General features: G+C 46.6%; 2 protein-coding genes across 2 annotated transcripts in view; both read left to right on the top strand.

Moving 5' to 3' along the window:
• LOC126204069 (UDP-glycosyltransferase UGT5-like) overlaps positions 1 to 16044 on the top strand; it is a 251477-nt gene that overhangs the window by 16130 nt on the left and 219303 nt on the right. The gene's annotated exons all lie outside the window — the stretch shown is intronic.
• LOC126204072 (trypsin alpha-like) lies at positions 2663 to 15171 on the top strand. The gene is made up of 2 exons (XM_049938493.1): positions 2663 to 3028; positions 14738 to 15171. The coding sequence occupies exons 1-2, from the start codon at positions 2663 to 2665 to the stop codon at positions 15140 to 15142; spliced, it is 771 nt and encodes a 256-aa protein (XP_049794450.1). The 3' UTR covers positions 15143 to 15171.

Below are 16044 nucleotides of genomic sequence, written 5' to 3'. Positions count from 1 at the left end.
AACATTATCACTTTCAGCTTTCCCACTTCAATTAATATTTATCCCAGCTTCACACGACACTGCCCCACTTCGTAATTCCACTTTCCTACTATGAACTCTGGAGATATATGCACGTCTTCCTGTGCAATGGCGTTGCTGGATAGACGGCTGACTCACCTTGTTTCTCTCTCAGAGTATTATAGTTTGAATCAAGCGTCACACGGAAACATATCTCGCAAAGTAATATTAAGAACATATTCATCACGCACACGAGTCCTCAACTGATACCATGGACGAGTACTTCTCTTTATCCTTTGTCTCATACACCGATTGAGACTCACACAGTACTCACCACGTGGAAGTACTCGCCTCTAATTTCAAGTCCTGCACACGCTATTTCTTAAATATTTCAACTTGTAGTACACACGCTAGTAATTCAGCTTAACTTAAGCACACGGAAGTATTTCAACTTATTGCTACACGTGGTTTCATTGTGACTGTTGGTCACTTCCGAAGATTACTACGATCCCATTAATATTACCTGCCTGACATTTAATTCTCCCCACAAAAGTTCCTGAAATAGAGAAATTATTATTTCAAACTACTCTTAAATATTCCACATCCATACCATGTCTCCACGCTTTTGTCATTACGGAGCCCACCTAAGACAGGTCTTAACAGCACAAGATCCAGCGGCAGAGTGCTGAAACATGGCCGTTCTTCAGGTCCTCTCGCACCTCTGCCGAAGTGGGGGAGCACCTTGCTACCGTATTGGTCAGTCACATTTCAGGCGTTCAAAGCTCAGGTAAATTTCATCTCTTTGGTCCCACCAAAGGTGGCCAAAGGATCGTCTCAAAGATGATCATATATTCACATTCACTATCTGCAGTTAGCAGACGACCATACATTCATTCATTTCACAGATCTCACCAATCTGGATGTAGGGATTTATTTTGTGGGAATACACATGTGATCAATTAAATAAATAAATTGTCATTCTTTCCCACACTGGTATCCGGCTTCGCTGTATTAATTGAAATTGAGCTATTTTACAAAAAATGTGGTGTTCTGACAAAAATAATGAAGTGTGTTGTATCTATTCTCAATGTCGGGCGGTACTGTACCCTTTCAATTCTATTTCAAAGTTCTCAGAGGAACGTGAATCCATTAATGTTACGCATCCCAGGCACAAGGCAAAGAGAATTTTTTGCATGAGAGGTGTAGAAGCCCAGTGTTCTGTAGGAAAGATACTATGTAATATCAAACAGAGTTCGGTTTCATCGTATATTTGTGTTATTTTGTGTTTTACCATTGCTGCTCGCGTTGGTTGAGATCCAATGACTGTTAGCAAAATATGGAATTGGTGGGTCAAGGAGGGTAATATGGAACACCGTGCTGGATCCCAACGGCTCGTATCACTAGCAGTCGAGATGAAAGACATCGTATCTGCATGGCTGTAACGGATCGTGCAGCCACGTCTCGATCCCTGAGTCAACAGATGGGGACGTTTGCAAGACAACAACCATCTCCACGAACAGTTCGACGACGTTTGCAGCAGCATGGACTATCAGCTCGGAGACCATGGCTGCGGTTGCCCTTGACGCTGCATCACAGACAGGAGCGCCTGTGATGGTGTACTCAACGACGAACCTGGGTGCACGAATGGCAAAACGTCATTTTTCGGATGAATCCAGGTTCTGTTTACAGCATCATTATGGTCGCATCCGTGTTTGGCGACATCGCGGTGAACGCACATTGAAAGCGTGTATTCGCCATCGCCATACTGGCGTATCACCCGGGGTGATGGTATGGGGTGCTATTTGTTACACGTCTCGGTCACCTCTTGTTCGCATTGACGGCACTTTGAACAGTGGACGTTACTTTTCAGATGTTTTACTACCCGTGGCTCTACCCTTCATTCGATCCCTGCGAAACCCTACATTACAGCAGGATAATGCACGACCGGTTGTTGCAGGTCCTGTAACGGCCTTTCTGGATACAGAAAATGTTCGACTGCTGCCCTGGCCAGCACATTCTCCAGATCTCTCATCAATTGAAAACGTCTGGTCAATGGTGGCCGAGCAACTGGCTCGTCCGAATACTCCAGTCACTACTCTTGATGAACTGTGGTATCGTGTTGAAGCTGCATGGGGAGCTGTAATCGTATACGCCATCCAAGCTCTGTTTGACTCAATGCCCAAGCATATCAAGGCCGTTATTAGGGCCAGAGGTGGTTGTTCTGGGTACTGATTTCTTAGGATCTATGCACCCAAATTGCTTGAAAATGCAATCACATGTCAGTTCTAGTATAATATATTTGTCCAATGAGTACCCGTTTATCATCTGCATTTCTTCATGTTGTAGCTATTTTAATGGCCAGTAGTGTACAATAATACTTACCAGATGAGTAGTTTAGAAAGTCCTTACGAGTGGTGTCACTAAGTAAAAGTCGTTATAATTTAGGATTGAACAGCTATGATATAGGGAAATGAGCTCTGATATCTAGATAAGAAATTGATTAGCTTCAACGTTTAACGATGTACTGATAGTAGCCAAAAACGTAACCAGAATAACCGTTTTCGTCAGAGCGATTATTTTAAGCTCAAGTCCGTGCTTGTATCGGGAGCTTATCGGCAGCATAAAAGGAAGCCTCTTCACGAGTAGGACACTCTCGATGGACACTATGTTGCGAGCACTATTCATCTTGGCATGCCTGACGGCAGCATGCTTTGCGGCCCCCAGAGCCAGGGTAGCCTGGAGTAGAAGGGGCCACGGCCGCATCGTGAACGGCGAACCTGCCGTCATAACAGATTACCCCTGGGTACTCGCCATAGAGTTCCTGGTCAGGCAGGAGTGCGGCGGCTCCATAATCAGCACGACGTGGGCAATGTCTGCCGGCCACTGCTTCTATGACGACGTCAGCAAGATGTCGCTGCGGGCCGGATCGACAGTACGCGAGAGTGGCGGCGTCGTCTCCGGAATATCGACAGTCGTTTACCACGAGAACTACGACAGCACCACACTCGACAACGACATCGTTGTCGTGCAGGTAAGCTGACGTTTCGTCTATACCTGGAGCATCAAATCTAGTGCACCAGTCCTTTTATCGAAAATGGTGCGGCTTGACACTGTAGATTAAATTACGCTTCTCTTAAATCATTAACCAAAACAATGTTAGATGTAGCTAGGATTATACTGGTACAAAACAGAAATTTTTGTGGATTTCAGTATGTCAACCCGGAAGATCATCAAAATTAATATGAACGAAACTTAGATTTCGTCAGTTTTTTTTACATGTTGCTCCTAATGCTACCTAAAACGCATTTTACACAAAAAGGTCTTTACCGCACCGTTCTTGTGGGAAATGGGCTGTTAAGTTGAGACTGAGATAACAAGTTTAACTATCATAGTTCCACTTTCGTGTACTGATTTAGAGCACTACCTCATTTCTAAACGCCACTGACTATACCTTGCCACGCACGCTTGAGGTGTAGCGCTTACATTTCTCGGTGATACTCACTCTATGAAAGATGTCGACTCGTACAGGTTGTCCCATTTACTGAGACGAACCCAAATAATTTTGGGTCCAGAAACAAAATAAAACACGTGTCAAACAAATGTTGTTTAGATACCGGGAGGGAATGGGGAAATAACCACCATGACTCTACTTTTCTCAGTTTCGAAGCTGTCAACATCTGCCCGTGCTTTCTATACAGAGTGAACATGAATAAAATCGCCAAACTGCAGGGACGGGTTCCTGACTAGAAAGGCAGGAAAACAGATCCTATGAACATGTGTCCGGGAACGCATCGTTGCCACGGTAGACGGCTCTGACGAAAGACAGTTCCTCTGACCACATTCCGTATGTTATGTGTGTTTTGGAGGCTGTGTGTTGACACCGCCTACTGTAAGCAGCAGAAGGGTCCGGTATTCTTGTCGGGAACAAGTCGAGATGGTGTTTGTGTACGGCAAAGCAGATGGAAACGGTAGAGAGGCAGCAGGGCTACACCAAAACAGGTACCCTCATAGACACCAACCACATCACACATTTGAAGCCCTTGTAGGGCGTTTGTGTGATCGTAGGTCCTTTCAGACAGGCGAACGTGTTGAGAGGCGGCGGAATGGGCATACACCAAATTTGGGGGACCGGGCTCTACAGGATATTGAGACGAACCCTAGTTCAAATACCAGGCAAGTGGTCCACCAACATGTTGTAAGCCAAATTACGATTATGTGTATGCTGGCATGACTACTGCTGCTACCCCTATCACCTGCAACGAATGCAAGGATCATCATCAGCGGATTTCTCTCTATCGGAACGGTTTTGTTGATGGTTTTTATACCAGACCATCACAGCTATGGGATTTGTGTCATTAGCAGTCCATAATTCGACGTGTCAACGATTGCATCTCCTAAAGGCCACTTTGAACATATGTTGTGCCGTAGATACGATGCACCTCTGTACTGTGTTCTGTGACTATTTGTTGTTGTTGCACGCACACCGTCAATTTTATGTTCATATGACATTTTTTCCTCCTTTTCCAATCAGGAGTCCTTTCCTCCTGCAGTTTGTCACATTTATTAATGTTCAACCTATATACACTCCTGGAAATGGAAAAAAGAACACATTGACACCGGTGTGTCAGACCCACCATACTTGCTCCGGACACTGCGAGAGGGCTGTACAAACAATGATCACACGCACGGCACAGCGGACACACCAGGAACCGCGGGGTTGGCCGTCGAATGGCGCTAGCTGCGCAGCATTTGTGCACCGCCGCCGTCAGTGTCAGCCAGTTTGCCGTGGCATATGGAGCTCCATCGCAGTCTTTAACACTGGTAGCATGCCGCGACAGCGTGGACGTGAACCGTATGTGCAGTTGACGGACTTTGAGCGAGGGCGTATAGTGGGCATGCGGGAGGCCGGATGGACGTACCGCCGAATTGCTCAACACGTGGGGCGTGAGGTCTCCACAGTACATCGATGTTGTCGCCAGTGGTCGGCGGAAGGTGCACGTGCCCGTCGACCTGGGACCGGACCGCAGCGACGCACGGATGCACGCCAAGACCGTAGGATCCTACGCAGTGCCGTAGGGGACCGCACCGCCACTTCCCAGCAAATTAGGGACACTGTTGCTCCTGGGGTATCGGCGAGGACCATTCGCAACCGTCTCCATGAAGCTGGGCTACGGTCCCGCACACCGTTAGGCCGTCTTCCGCTCACGCCCCAACATCGTGCAGCCCGCCTCCAGTGGTGTCGCGACAGGCGTGAATGGAGGGACGAATGGAGACGTGTCGTCTTCAGCGATGAGAGTCGCTTCTGCCTTGGTGCCAATGATGGTCGTATGCGTGTTTGGCGCCGTGCAGGTGAGCGCCACAATCAGGACTGCATACGACCGAGGCACACAGGGCCAACACCCGGCATCATGGTGTGGGGAGCGATCTCCTACACTGGCCGTACACCACTGGTGATCGTCGAGGGGACACTGAATAGTGCACGGTACATCCAAACCGTCATCGAACCCATCGTTCTACCATTCCTAGACCGGCAAGGGAACTTGCTGTTCCAACAGGACAATGCACGTCCGCATGTATCCCGTGCCACCCAACGTGCTCTAGAAGGTGTAAGTCAACTACCCTGGCCAGCAAGGTCTCCGGATCTGTCCCCCATTGAGCATGTTTGGGACTGGATGAAGCGTCGTCTCACGCGGTCTGCACGTCCAGCACGAACGCTGGTCCAACTGAGGCGCCAGGTGGAAATGGCATGGCAAGCCGTTCCACAGGACTACATCCAGCATCTCTACGATCGTCTCCATGGGAGAATAGCAGCCTGCATTGCTGCGAAAGGTGGATATACACTGTACTAGTGCCGACATTGTGCATGCTCTGTTGCCTGTGTCTATGTGCCTGTGGTTCTGTCAGTGTGATCATGTGATGTATCTGACCCCAGGAATGTGTCAATAAAGTTTCCCCTTCCTGGGACAACGAATTCACGGTGTTCTTATTTCAATTTCCAGGAGTGTAGATATAATTTTATTCCTTAATCCACTTCCTCTCCTGAAGACCTGTTCACAAAAATGTCTCAGTGTACCCTTCACGCAAAACTCATTTTGAATCTGCTGTACAAGCACACTTCACAGGTATCCGACGTAACATAACTCGTCCATTTGCTGTAGTTGACAGTAAACAAATCGTAACACAAGGAAAACGCACACCAGTCACTCGGTCAGTTTAAGCTAAGGATGTTCAAATGTAATCAAGGATTCCTTCACCGTACACAGTGTATCACATAAATGTTAATGTACCGTACTACAAGTAACTGTATTGTTAATAAGACAACATTATTGCAGTTACTGTTTGGAGAATGTAAGTTACATACTCCATTGATGTGTAGCATTTTTACCTTCCCTTCGTTGGTGTACATTCTAGTTACACAAACCGTCAACTGAGGGCGGTTGACTGAATGACGTGTGTACATTTTTCTCTTATTTCCATTCGTGTACTGCCCATTATAGTAACTGGACGAGTTACTTTACGCCAGGTAATTGCAAAATGTTTCTAACAGAGGATAGAGAAGTCAGTTTTGCGTTACGTTTCTGATACCTTTATCTTTACGTGAACAGTACTTCGTGATACATTTTCGAGCAGATCTTTAAGAGGGAAAGTGGTTTACCAAATATAAAATATAGGGTGCTATTTAAAAAACGAATGAAGATACAAGAAAGGCAGTCATGCTGGTTAATGTACCCCTACAAGTTAAAAAAATTGCCTCATATATTTTTATTTTACATCTGGACAGATAGTTATTTGGAAAGTCCAAGATAAAGATGACACCCTGTATCAGAACTTCACCTTCCTTTAAAGTGCTCATTTTCTGTGTTAACAATACAATTAATGTAAGGTATGAAGTATGTTAACTTTACGATTCACTGCTTGGGAAGATGAAAAAAAAAAATGAAATGGCTCTGAGCACTATGGGACTTAACATCTATGGTCATCAGTCCCCTAGAACTTAGGACTACTTAAACCTAACTAACCTAAGGACATCACACAACACCCAGTCATCACAAGGCAGAGAAAATCCCTGACCCCCCGGGAACCCGGACGCGGGAAGCGAGGATGCTACCGCACGACCACGAGCTGCGGACAAAGATGGAAAATTTTGACTTATATTTTTATCGTTCGTTCGTCCCTTCCGGTATAGCGTATCCCTGAAGAGGGACTGTACAATTTTCTAATAATCGTTGCATTCTCTTCATCTTAGGATGAGAGTTATTTGTTGTGTTAGAACACAATTTCATTTATTGGTTTGAACTAAGTTTTAGTTCGCTTATTTCTGTGAATTTATATTAGGTCTATAATTGTTTCTTGTTGATGGAATTTTACACGGCATAATTCTTCTGGCAACGGGTGGAAAACAGCCGCAAATCCTAGTCAGGATAGTTTGTTCTTTAGTAGATCGAATATCCTGTTTGGCAGTTTCGTATAGCGCCATTTGCTTGTATAATTTCTTTAAATCTGTGTTCGTTTTATGTCCTTTATCATCTCACAATTGTTCAGATTCATCTTGTGTTCATATTACCTTGAAAACTAAATTCTTGCGGTGAATACTACTGAAATCTTCTTTAATGAGTCAATCATTCTTCAGCACGGAGACGCCATTCACAGAAAAAGAAAAATAATAAAGAAACAAGGATTTAAAATAGGGACAGAGAAAATAACAGAACACAGAAAAGACTGAGAAGACAGGAAATGCCCAAGGATAAATTCTCCAGATGAGGCATATAGGAATCACGTGCTACACTTGTCAGTCGGTATACATACGACAAGCATGCAATAACTTCCAAACATGATATTCAGAAAACGTCAGAGCCCTCAAAAGTAACAGCTCCCGCAGCTTAGTTGTTGAACACCTAATAGCCCACAACCACAACCCAACTACAATAGAAACAGATGTAAAAATGCTAATATCCAGCAGCAGCCGGTACAGTCAACTAACAATCGAAGGAAAATTCCAGATACAGAAGGCAATAGTAGATGGAAAACCGATTATAAATGAATACGCTACGCTATCCAAGGCACACTATTTAACATGTTAAAGAAAGTTTACACAAAAGACAAGCAGCTAAATTGCACGCGGGCGCGCGCACCCGCACACACACACACACACACACACACACACATACACACACACACACACACACACACACACACACACACAAACAGAGAGAGAGAGAGAACGACAGTCAGGCAGAAAGTAAACAAAATTCAAATTCAGCGCCAATCTCACTTGAGAACGATTGAATGCCTACTGGGATGAGACATTTCAACAACGTTTATATTGTGTTTTGGCAGAGTGGAAAGTGAAACTTCCTGGCAGATTAAAACTGTGTGCCCGACCGAGACTCGAACTCGGGCCCTTTGCCTTTCGCGGGCCATCTTAGCTACCCAAGCACGACTCACGACCCGTCCTCACAGCCTGAATTCTGCCAGTACCTCGTCCCCTACGAGGAGACGGAAAACCATAAAGAGCAACGAAGGACCATCTGTGAGGAATTGCTGCGCGTTACGAGGCTGATCTCCTACGAGACGAGTAGGAGACGAGGTACTGGCAGAACTGAAGCTGTGAGGACGAGTCGTGAGTCGTGGTTGGGCAGCTCAGATGGTAGAGCACTTGTCCGCGAAAGGCAAAGGTCCTGAGTTCGAGTCTCGGTCCGGCACACAGTTTTAATCTGCCAGGAAGTTTCATATCAGCACACATTCCGCTGCATAGTGAAAATTTCATTCTGGAAAGTGGAAAATGTTGGTTACAAACAAAATTCTGTAAAATACGAGGGGCGTGCAATAAGTGATGCAGCACATTTTTTTCTCTACCAGATTTGGTTGAAAAATGCGGAATTCCCGCTTCAGCTTCTATAGTTTCATGAAGTTCCGATATGTGGCGGCCGTATGTAGCCTTCAAAACGGCGTCTGTATCGGAGGTGCGTTCCAAGCGGAAAGCTGTCGTAGAGTTTCTTTTGGCGGAAAACCAGAACACAGATGTTGAGGATGTCTACGGAGATAACACAGTGAACAAAAGTACTGTGAGTCGTTGGCCTAGGGGTCTGTCATCATCACAACAAGGTCGCGCAAACCTGTCCGATCTCCACCGTGCCGGTCAACCGCACACAGATCTAAATCTTGCAATGTTGGAACGTGGGGATCACAAACAAACACCTCGCTGCACAACTGGACATCTCTGTTGGTAGTGCTGACACATTCGTTCTCCAGTTGGGGTACTAAAAGAGTGTGCCCGCTGGATTCCTCGCCGCCTAACGGAAGACCATAACGAGCAACGAAGGACCATCTGTGAGATATTGCTTGCGTTAACGAGTCCGATAGTGACAAATTTTTTGCCGAACATCTTCACAGGCGATGAAAAATAGGTTGATCTGTTGGAACCGGAACCAAAATGGCAATCCATGTAGTGGCGTCACACCACCTATCGTCTGATGAAAAAGTTAAAGTCGTACCCTCAGCCGGTAAATTCATAAAAAAATGGTGAAAATGGCTCTAAGCACTAAGAGACTTCACATCTGAGGTCATCAGTCCCCTAGGCTTAGAAATACTTAAACCTAACTAACCTAAGGACATAACACACATCCATTCCCGAGGCAGGATTCGCACCTGCGACCGTAGTGTCGCGCGGTTCCAGACTGAAGCGCTTAGAACCGCTCGGCCACAAAGGCAGGCCGGTAAATTAATAGCGACGGTCTTCTGAGACTGTGAAGGGGTTATTCCGTTTTCTGTCCTAAATCGTGCTGCAACGATTAACTCTGAAGTACACTCCTGGAAATGGAAAAAAGAACACATTGACACCGGTGTGTCAGACCCACCATACTTGCTCCGGACACTGCGAGAGGGCTGTACAAGCAATGATCACACGCACGGCACAGCGGACACACCAGGAACCGCGGTGTTGGCCGTCGAATGGCGCTAGCTGCGCAGCATTTGTGCACCGCCCCCGTCAGTGTCAGCCAGTTTGCCGTGGCATACGGAGCTCCATCGCAGTCTTTAACACTGGTAGCATGCCGCGACAGCGTGGACGTGAACCGTATGTGCAGTTGACGGACTTTGAGCGAGGGCGTATAGTGGGAATGCGGGAGGCCGGGTGGACGTACTGCCGAATTGCTCAACACGTGGGGCGTGGGGTCTCCACAGTACATCGATGTTGTCGCCAGTGGTCGGCGGAAGGTGCACGTGCCCGTCGACCTGGGACCGGACCGCAGCGACGCACGGATGCACGCCAAGACCGTAGGATCCTACGCAGTGCCGTAGGGGACCGCACCGCCACTTCCCAGCAAATTAGGGACACTGTTGCTCCTGGGGTATCGGCGAGGACCATTCGCAACCGTCTCCATGAAGCTGGGCTACGGTCCCGCACACCGTTAGGCCGTCTTCCGCTCACGCCCCAACATCGTGCAGCCCGCCTCCAGTGGTGTCGCGACAGGCGTGAATGGAGGGACGAATGGAGACGTGTCGTCTTCAGCGATGAGAGTCGCTTCTGCCTTGGTGCCAATGATGGTCGTATGCGTGTTTGGCGCCGTGCAGGTGAGCGCCACAATCAGGACTGCATACGACCGAGGCACACAGGGCCAACACCCGGCATCATGGTGTGGGGAGCGATCTCCTACACTGGCCGTACACCACTGGTGATCGTCGAGGGGACACTGAATAGTGCACGGTACATCCAAACCGTCATCGAACCCATCGTTCTACCATTCCTAGACCGGCAAGGGAACTTGCTGTTCCAACATGACAATGCACGTCCGCATGTATCCCGTGCCACCCAACGTGCTCTAGAAGGTGTAAGTCAACTACCCTGGCCAGCAAGATCTCCGGATCTGTCCCCCATTGAGCATGTTTGGGACTGGATAAAGCGTCGTCTCATGCGGTCTGCACGTCCAGCACGAACGCTGGTCCAACTGAGGCGCCAGGTGGAAATGGCATGGCAAGCCGTTCCACAGGACTACATCCAGCATCTCTACGATCGTCTCCATGGGAGAATAGCAGCCTGCATTGCTGCGAAAGGTGGATATACACTGTACTAGTGCCGACAGTGTGCATGCTCTGTTGCCTGTGTCAATGTGCCTGTGGTTCTGTCAGTGTGATCATGTGATGTATCTGACCCCAGGAATGTATCAATAAAGTTTCCCCTTCCTGGGACAATGAATTCACGGTGTTCTTATTTCAATTTCCAGGAGTGTATATTGTGTTACCCTCAGGCAATCGAAGAAACTGCTTCAGCGTGCTCGTCGCCACAAAAAAGTGAACGAACCTTCCCAATGAAGGATGCACTCTGTGGGAAGCAGTACGTGGGTAATAATGAGGTTATTGATGCAGCAAGACTTGTCTCGAACGTCAACCAGTAGAGCAGTACCTCGCGAACATACATTCCCTCCCCGTAAGATGGCTTAAGGCCGTCGCATTAAGCGGAGACTATGTTGAAAAATGTGGTTTTATAGCTAAAAGAGTGGAGATTAATAGGGCGCATTGGAATCCTGAATGAAACCAACTTCTCTTGAGAACAAAATGTGTTACATTGCTTATTGAACGCCTCTCGTGTAAGTAGTATTCGTGTGTGGTTCTTAATAGCGCATTAGATCAGAAAAGAAAAAGTATCGACCAAAGCAAAACGTAATTAATATGAAATATGTACGCAAAATAGCTTGAAATAGCAAAATTACGTTCAAACATTAACCATTATGTCACCTAGCCTATCAAATTCACCTTTACATCGTTGTATATGATTATGAAGATGGTATCTGTTCTTTCGGTCATGTCCGAGAAAACAGATATCATTGGTGATCTTGCAGCTCTAGAAGAATGAAATTACAATGAAATCCAGACCGTTACCTGCGTACGTGCGTTGATAAATATCTACTGAGACAGTTGAAAAAAATGTGCCCCGACTGGGACTCGAATCCGCGATCTCCTGCTTACATCGCAGACGCTCTATCATTTTTTCTTAATCTCATTTTGTTCGTTTTAGTTCGTTGTATCTGCTCGGGGCGGACGTCGCAAGACAACCGTTTCAGTTCGTCGTTCGTCCATTAACTCCGTTTTTTTTTTTTAATTAAAGAGGGCAACTAACCCTCTGACTGAATACTCTGAGCTACAGTGCCGGCGATCCGACTGAGCCATCAAGGATGCAGTGGATAGGGCGACTGGAGTGACTTATCTCTGGCACGCTCCCTATGAAATCCAACCTTCGAACTTACTGTCCACACACTACATTTGTAGTGTACCTGTCCACTATACTCATAATTCGTGGTAGTCAATCTACTGATTCCCATAAGAGTTTGAGCCATGTGAGTGCATCCGCACTAAAGAATATCATTGGCCGGTAAGCCTTATCTATATGAAGATCGTATCTGTACTTTCGGTCATGTCAGAAAGAGCAGGTACCATTGATGATCTTGCAGCTCTCGAAGAACGAAAGTACAACGAAATCCAGACCTTTATTTAGCTGCTTACAGGCGTTGATAAATATCAACGAAGACACTTGCAAATTTGTGCCCCGACCGGGATTCGAACCCAGGATGTCTTGCTTACATGGCAGACTCGCTATCCGACGGAGCCATCAAGGACAAAGAGGACAGTGCGACTGCAGGGACTTATCTCTGGCACGCTTCTCGTGAGACCTACATTTCCAGCTTAGTGTCCACACATTACATTTGTAGTGCCCCTGCCTACTACACTCTTTACTCGTGGCAGTCAATCTACCGATTCCCGTAAGAGTTTGAGCAATGGGAGAGCATCCGCACTGAATAATATTATTGGCCGGTAGGCCCACTATATATGAAGGTGGTATCAGTTCTTTCGGTCATGTCCGAAAGAATAGATACCATCTTCATATAGATAAGGCTTACCAGGCAATGATCTCCTTCAGTGCGGATGCACTCACATTGCTGAAACTCTTACGGGAATCGACGGACTGACTGCCGTGAGTAACGAGTATAGTGGGCAGGGGCACTACAAATGTAATGTGTGGACACTAAGCTGGAAATGTAGGTCTCACGAGAAGCGTGCCAGAGATAAGTCCCTGCAGTCGCACTGTCCTCTTTGTCCTTGATGGCTCCGTCGGATAGCGAGTCTGCCATGTAAGCAAGACATCCTGGGTTCGAATCCCGGTCGGGGCACAAATTTGCAAGTGTCCCCGTTCATATTTATCAACACATGTAAGCAGCTAAGGGTCTGGATTTTATTGTAATTTCGTTTACATCTTTTGGTTGCAGACGAAAAGCTACCAGAATACGATAACGTACGAAAGTCTTGCGTAACAGTATAGTAAAAGTTAAGGTAATGACAACAGTCAAAAAACTTCCCTCAGCCGTAATTCTCTTAGATTAGTGAGCGCTTGAAATATGTTCACATTTCACATACTGAATAAAGGAACAGCGCTGATGATGGCACAGAGGTGGTGAAACAAGTTGGCGCCATTTGAGGAAACGATGTTTTACAAAACAGGCTCTCCCTATATCGAAAATTACTCTTCCTTCCAGAAGGATAGTGCCTGTTCCTCTTACCTTCACGTCGTCACTACTCATTATGCAGAGATTGTATTATAGTCAATTTTGTACGGAATCTGCAGGTATGATGCTCCCATGCACCTTACTCCAGTGATTCGATCTTTCTCTGTCTCCGAAACATGACCATACGCTTCACGTTCATGTTCTCTGAGCATGCTATGAAAGTTTCAGTAACGTTGGAGACCCACTATAGGGAGCATGTACCCACACCATTCTTACTCTTTAGGAATGGTGTTTTTCTTTTCTGAAAGTAACGAAAATAAATTTGTGTGAGGATGAAATTTTAATAACATGTCCTACACGCAAGTAATACTGTAGTATTAGTTTGGTAGCGTTGTGTCAGTGTATGTTGTACGAGGGCTATCCACAAAGTACATTACGTTTTCGAATTAAAAATAAATAAAGTATTGGAAATTTTTTTATTATATGCAGATGAAAGCCACACTTAAATACTACTTTTCTACATAGTTGCCATTTAAATTAAGGCACTTATCGTAGCGATGGACGAGCTTGGAAAATCCTTTGTCGTAAAATACGGCCGCCTGCGCCTTCAACCACGTGGCGACTGTCTTTTGGGACAGAAAAGGTGTGATTTTTGTGGATTTCCTGGAAAGAGGCACTACCATAAACTCTCAAAGGTATTTCCAAACTCTGCACAACCTCAGAAGAGCAATACAAAACAAGCGCAGGGAAAAGTTGGGCTCAAAGGTCTTGCTGATTCACGACAACGCCCGGGCCCACACGGCAAATGCCACTCGTGAAGTTCTCGAATCTTTTAAGTGGGAGTTGTTTCCTCATCCGCCGTACAGTCCCGACCTGGCACCGAGCGACTTCCACTTATTCCCAGCAATGAAGAAGTGGTTGGCTATGCAACGTTTTGATGACGACGCACAGCTTCAAGAAGAGGTAACCACGTGGTTGAAGGCGCAGGCGGCCGAATTTTACGACGAAGGAATTTCCAAGCTCGTCCATCGCTACGATAAGTGCCTTAATTTAAATGGCAACTATGTAGAAAAGTAGTATTTAAGTGTGGCTTTCATTTGTATATAATTAAAAAAAATTTCCAATACTTTATTTATGTTTAATTCCAAAACGTAGTGTACTTTGTGGATAGCCCTCGTAGCATTTCCCCTTTCAGTCAGTGTAAAGTTCTAGTCCTTGCGAAGACCTTCTCGTATTGTTCACAGCCTACAACACCATTCCCGCTGGGACCAAACATCCAGATCGTCAAGCTGCCTACGGACGGGTACGAGGCTCCTGCCGGCCTTCGTGTCACAGCAGTCGGGTGGGGAATGCTGTCGACCGAGGTTTATCACGAGCCCGAGCAGCTGCAGAAAGTGGACCTCTACGTTGACGAAAACTGGATTTGCGGAGAGATATTGGCCGATGTTCTCCCAGTCACCGACAGCATGATGTGCGCCGGTGACATCAACAAGGGCGTCTGCTTCGGTGACTCGGGGGGCCCGCTACTGTATGGAGACGTGCAGGTCGGCATCACGTCCTGGGGGCAGGAGAGCTGCGAATACCCGCTGTCAGCGTTCACCGACATCGGCTTCCTGCGATCCTGGATCAGAAATGCCACTGGAGTGTAAGGCGCATTGCTGCCAAGTTTGCTCTTCTGTGATTAGAATGCACACCAGCTGACGAATGAGGGACGGCGACTTCGTGAGCGTACATTCTGTTATATGTATTCCCAAATAAACACTTTAAGCAATACTGCCCGAAATTTCACTTTTTTTCTGTCCTCCGTTCGACGCGGACGGGCGGCACGAAACACCGCTTGCCGCGCGGGATTAGCCGAGCGGTCTATGGCGCTGCAGTCGTGGACTGTGCGGCTGGTCCCGGCGGAGGTTCGAGTCCTCCCTCAGGCATGGGTGTGTGTGTTTGTCCTTGGGATAATTTAGCTTAAGTAGTGTCTAAGCATTGGGACTGATGACCTTAGCAGTTAAGTCCCATAAGATTTCACGCACATTTGAACATTTTTGAAACACCGCTTCTGTCAAGCCACACTGCAACAAAGTCGAAAATAAACACAAGAATTTTCATCATGCAACCACTATATGAATTTGATATGAAAACGGCTTTCATAGCAAAAAAAAAAAAAAAAAAAAAAAATTCAAATCGTTCTGAGCACTATGGGACTGAGGTCAGCAGTCCCCTAGACTTAGAACTACTTAAACCTAACTAAACTAAGGACATCACACACATCCATGCCCCAGGCAGGATTCGAACCTGCGACCGTAGCGGTCGCGCGGTTCCAGACTGAAGCGCCTAGAAACGCTCGGCCACACTGACCGGCCGCCAGAAATAACAAGACAGATCTCCCTTCGAAACAAAATATCATCCACAGTTAATGGACATCACATGTATAAAGAAGCTCCATCTACACTCCTGGAAATGGAAAAAAGAACACATTGACACCGGTGTGTCAGACCCACCATACTTGCTCCGGACACTGCGAGAGGGCCGTACAAGCAATGATCACACGCACGGC

The sequence above is a fragment of the Schistocerca nitens genome, chromosome 9, assembly GCF_023898315.1.
Source record: "Schistocerca nitens isolate TAMUIC-IGC-003100 chromosome 9, iqSchNite1.1, whole genome shotgun sequence".
Lineage (NCBI taxonomy): Eukaryota > Metazoa > Arthropoda > Insecta > Orthoptera > Acrididae > Schistocerca > Schistocerca nitens.
The sequence above is the reverse complement of the archived record's forward strand: the minus strand, read 5'-3'. Positions and strand labels throughout refer to the sequence as shown.

Bases quoted from the DNA above. Each gene is read 5' to 3' on its own strand.
- LOC126204072 (XM_049938493.1), top strand. From the start codon at position 2,663: ATGTTGCGAGCACTATTCATCTTGGCATGCCTGACGGCAGCATGCTTT. The intron at 3,029-14,737 runs GTAAGCTGACGT...TATTGTTCACAG, and splicing joins ACGACATCGTTGTCGTGCAG to CCTACAACACCATTCCCGCT.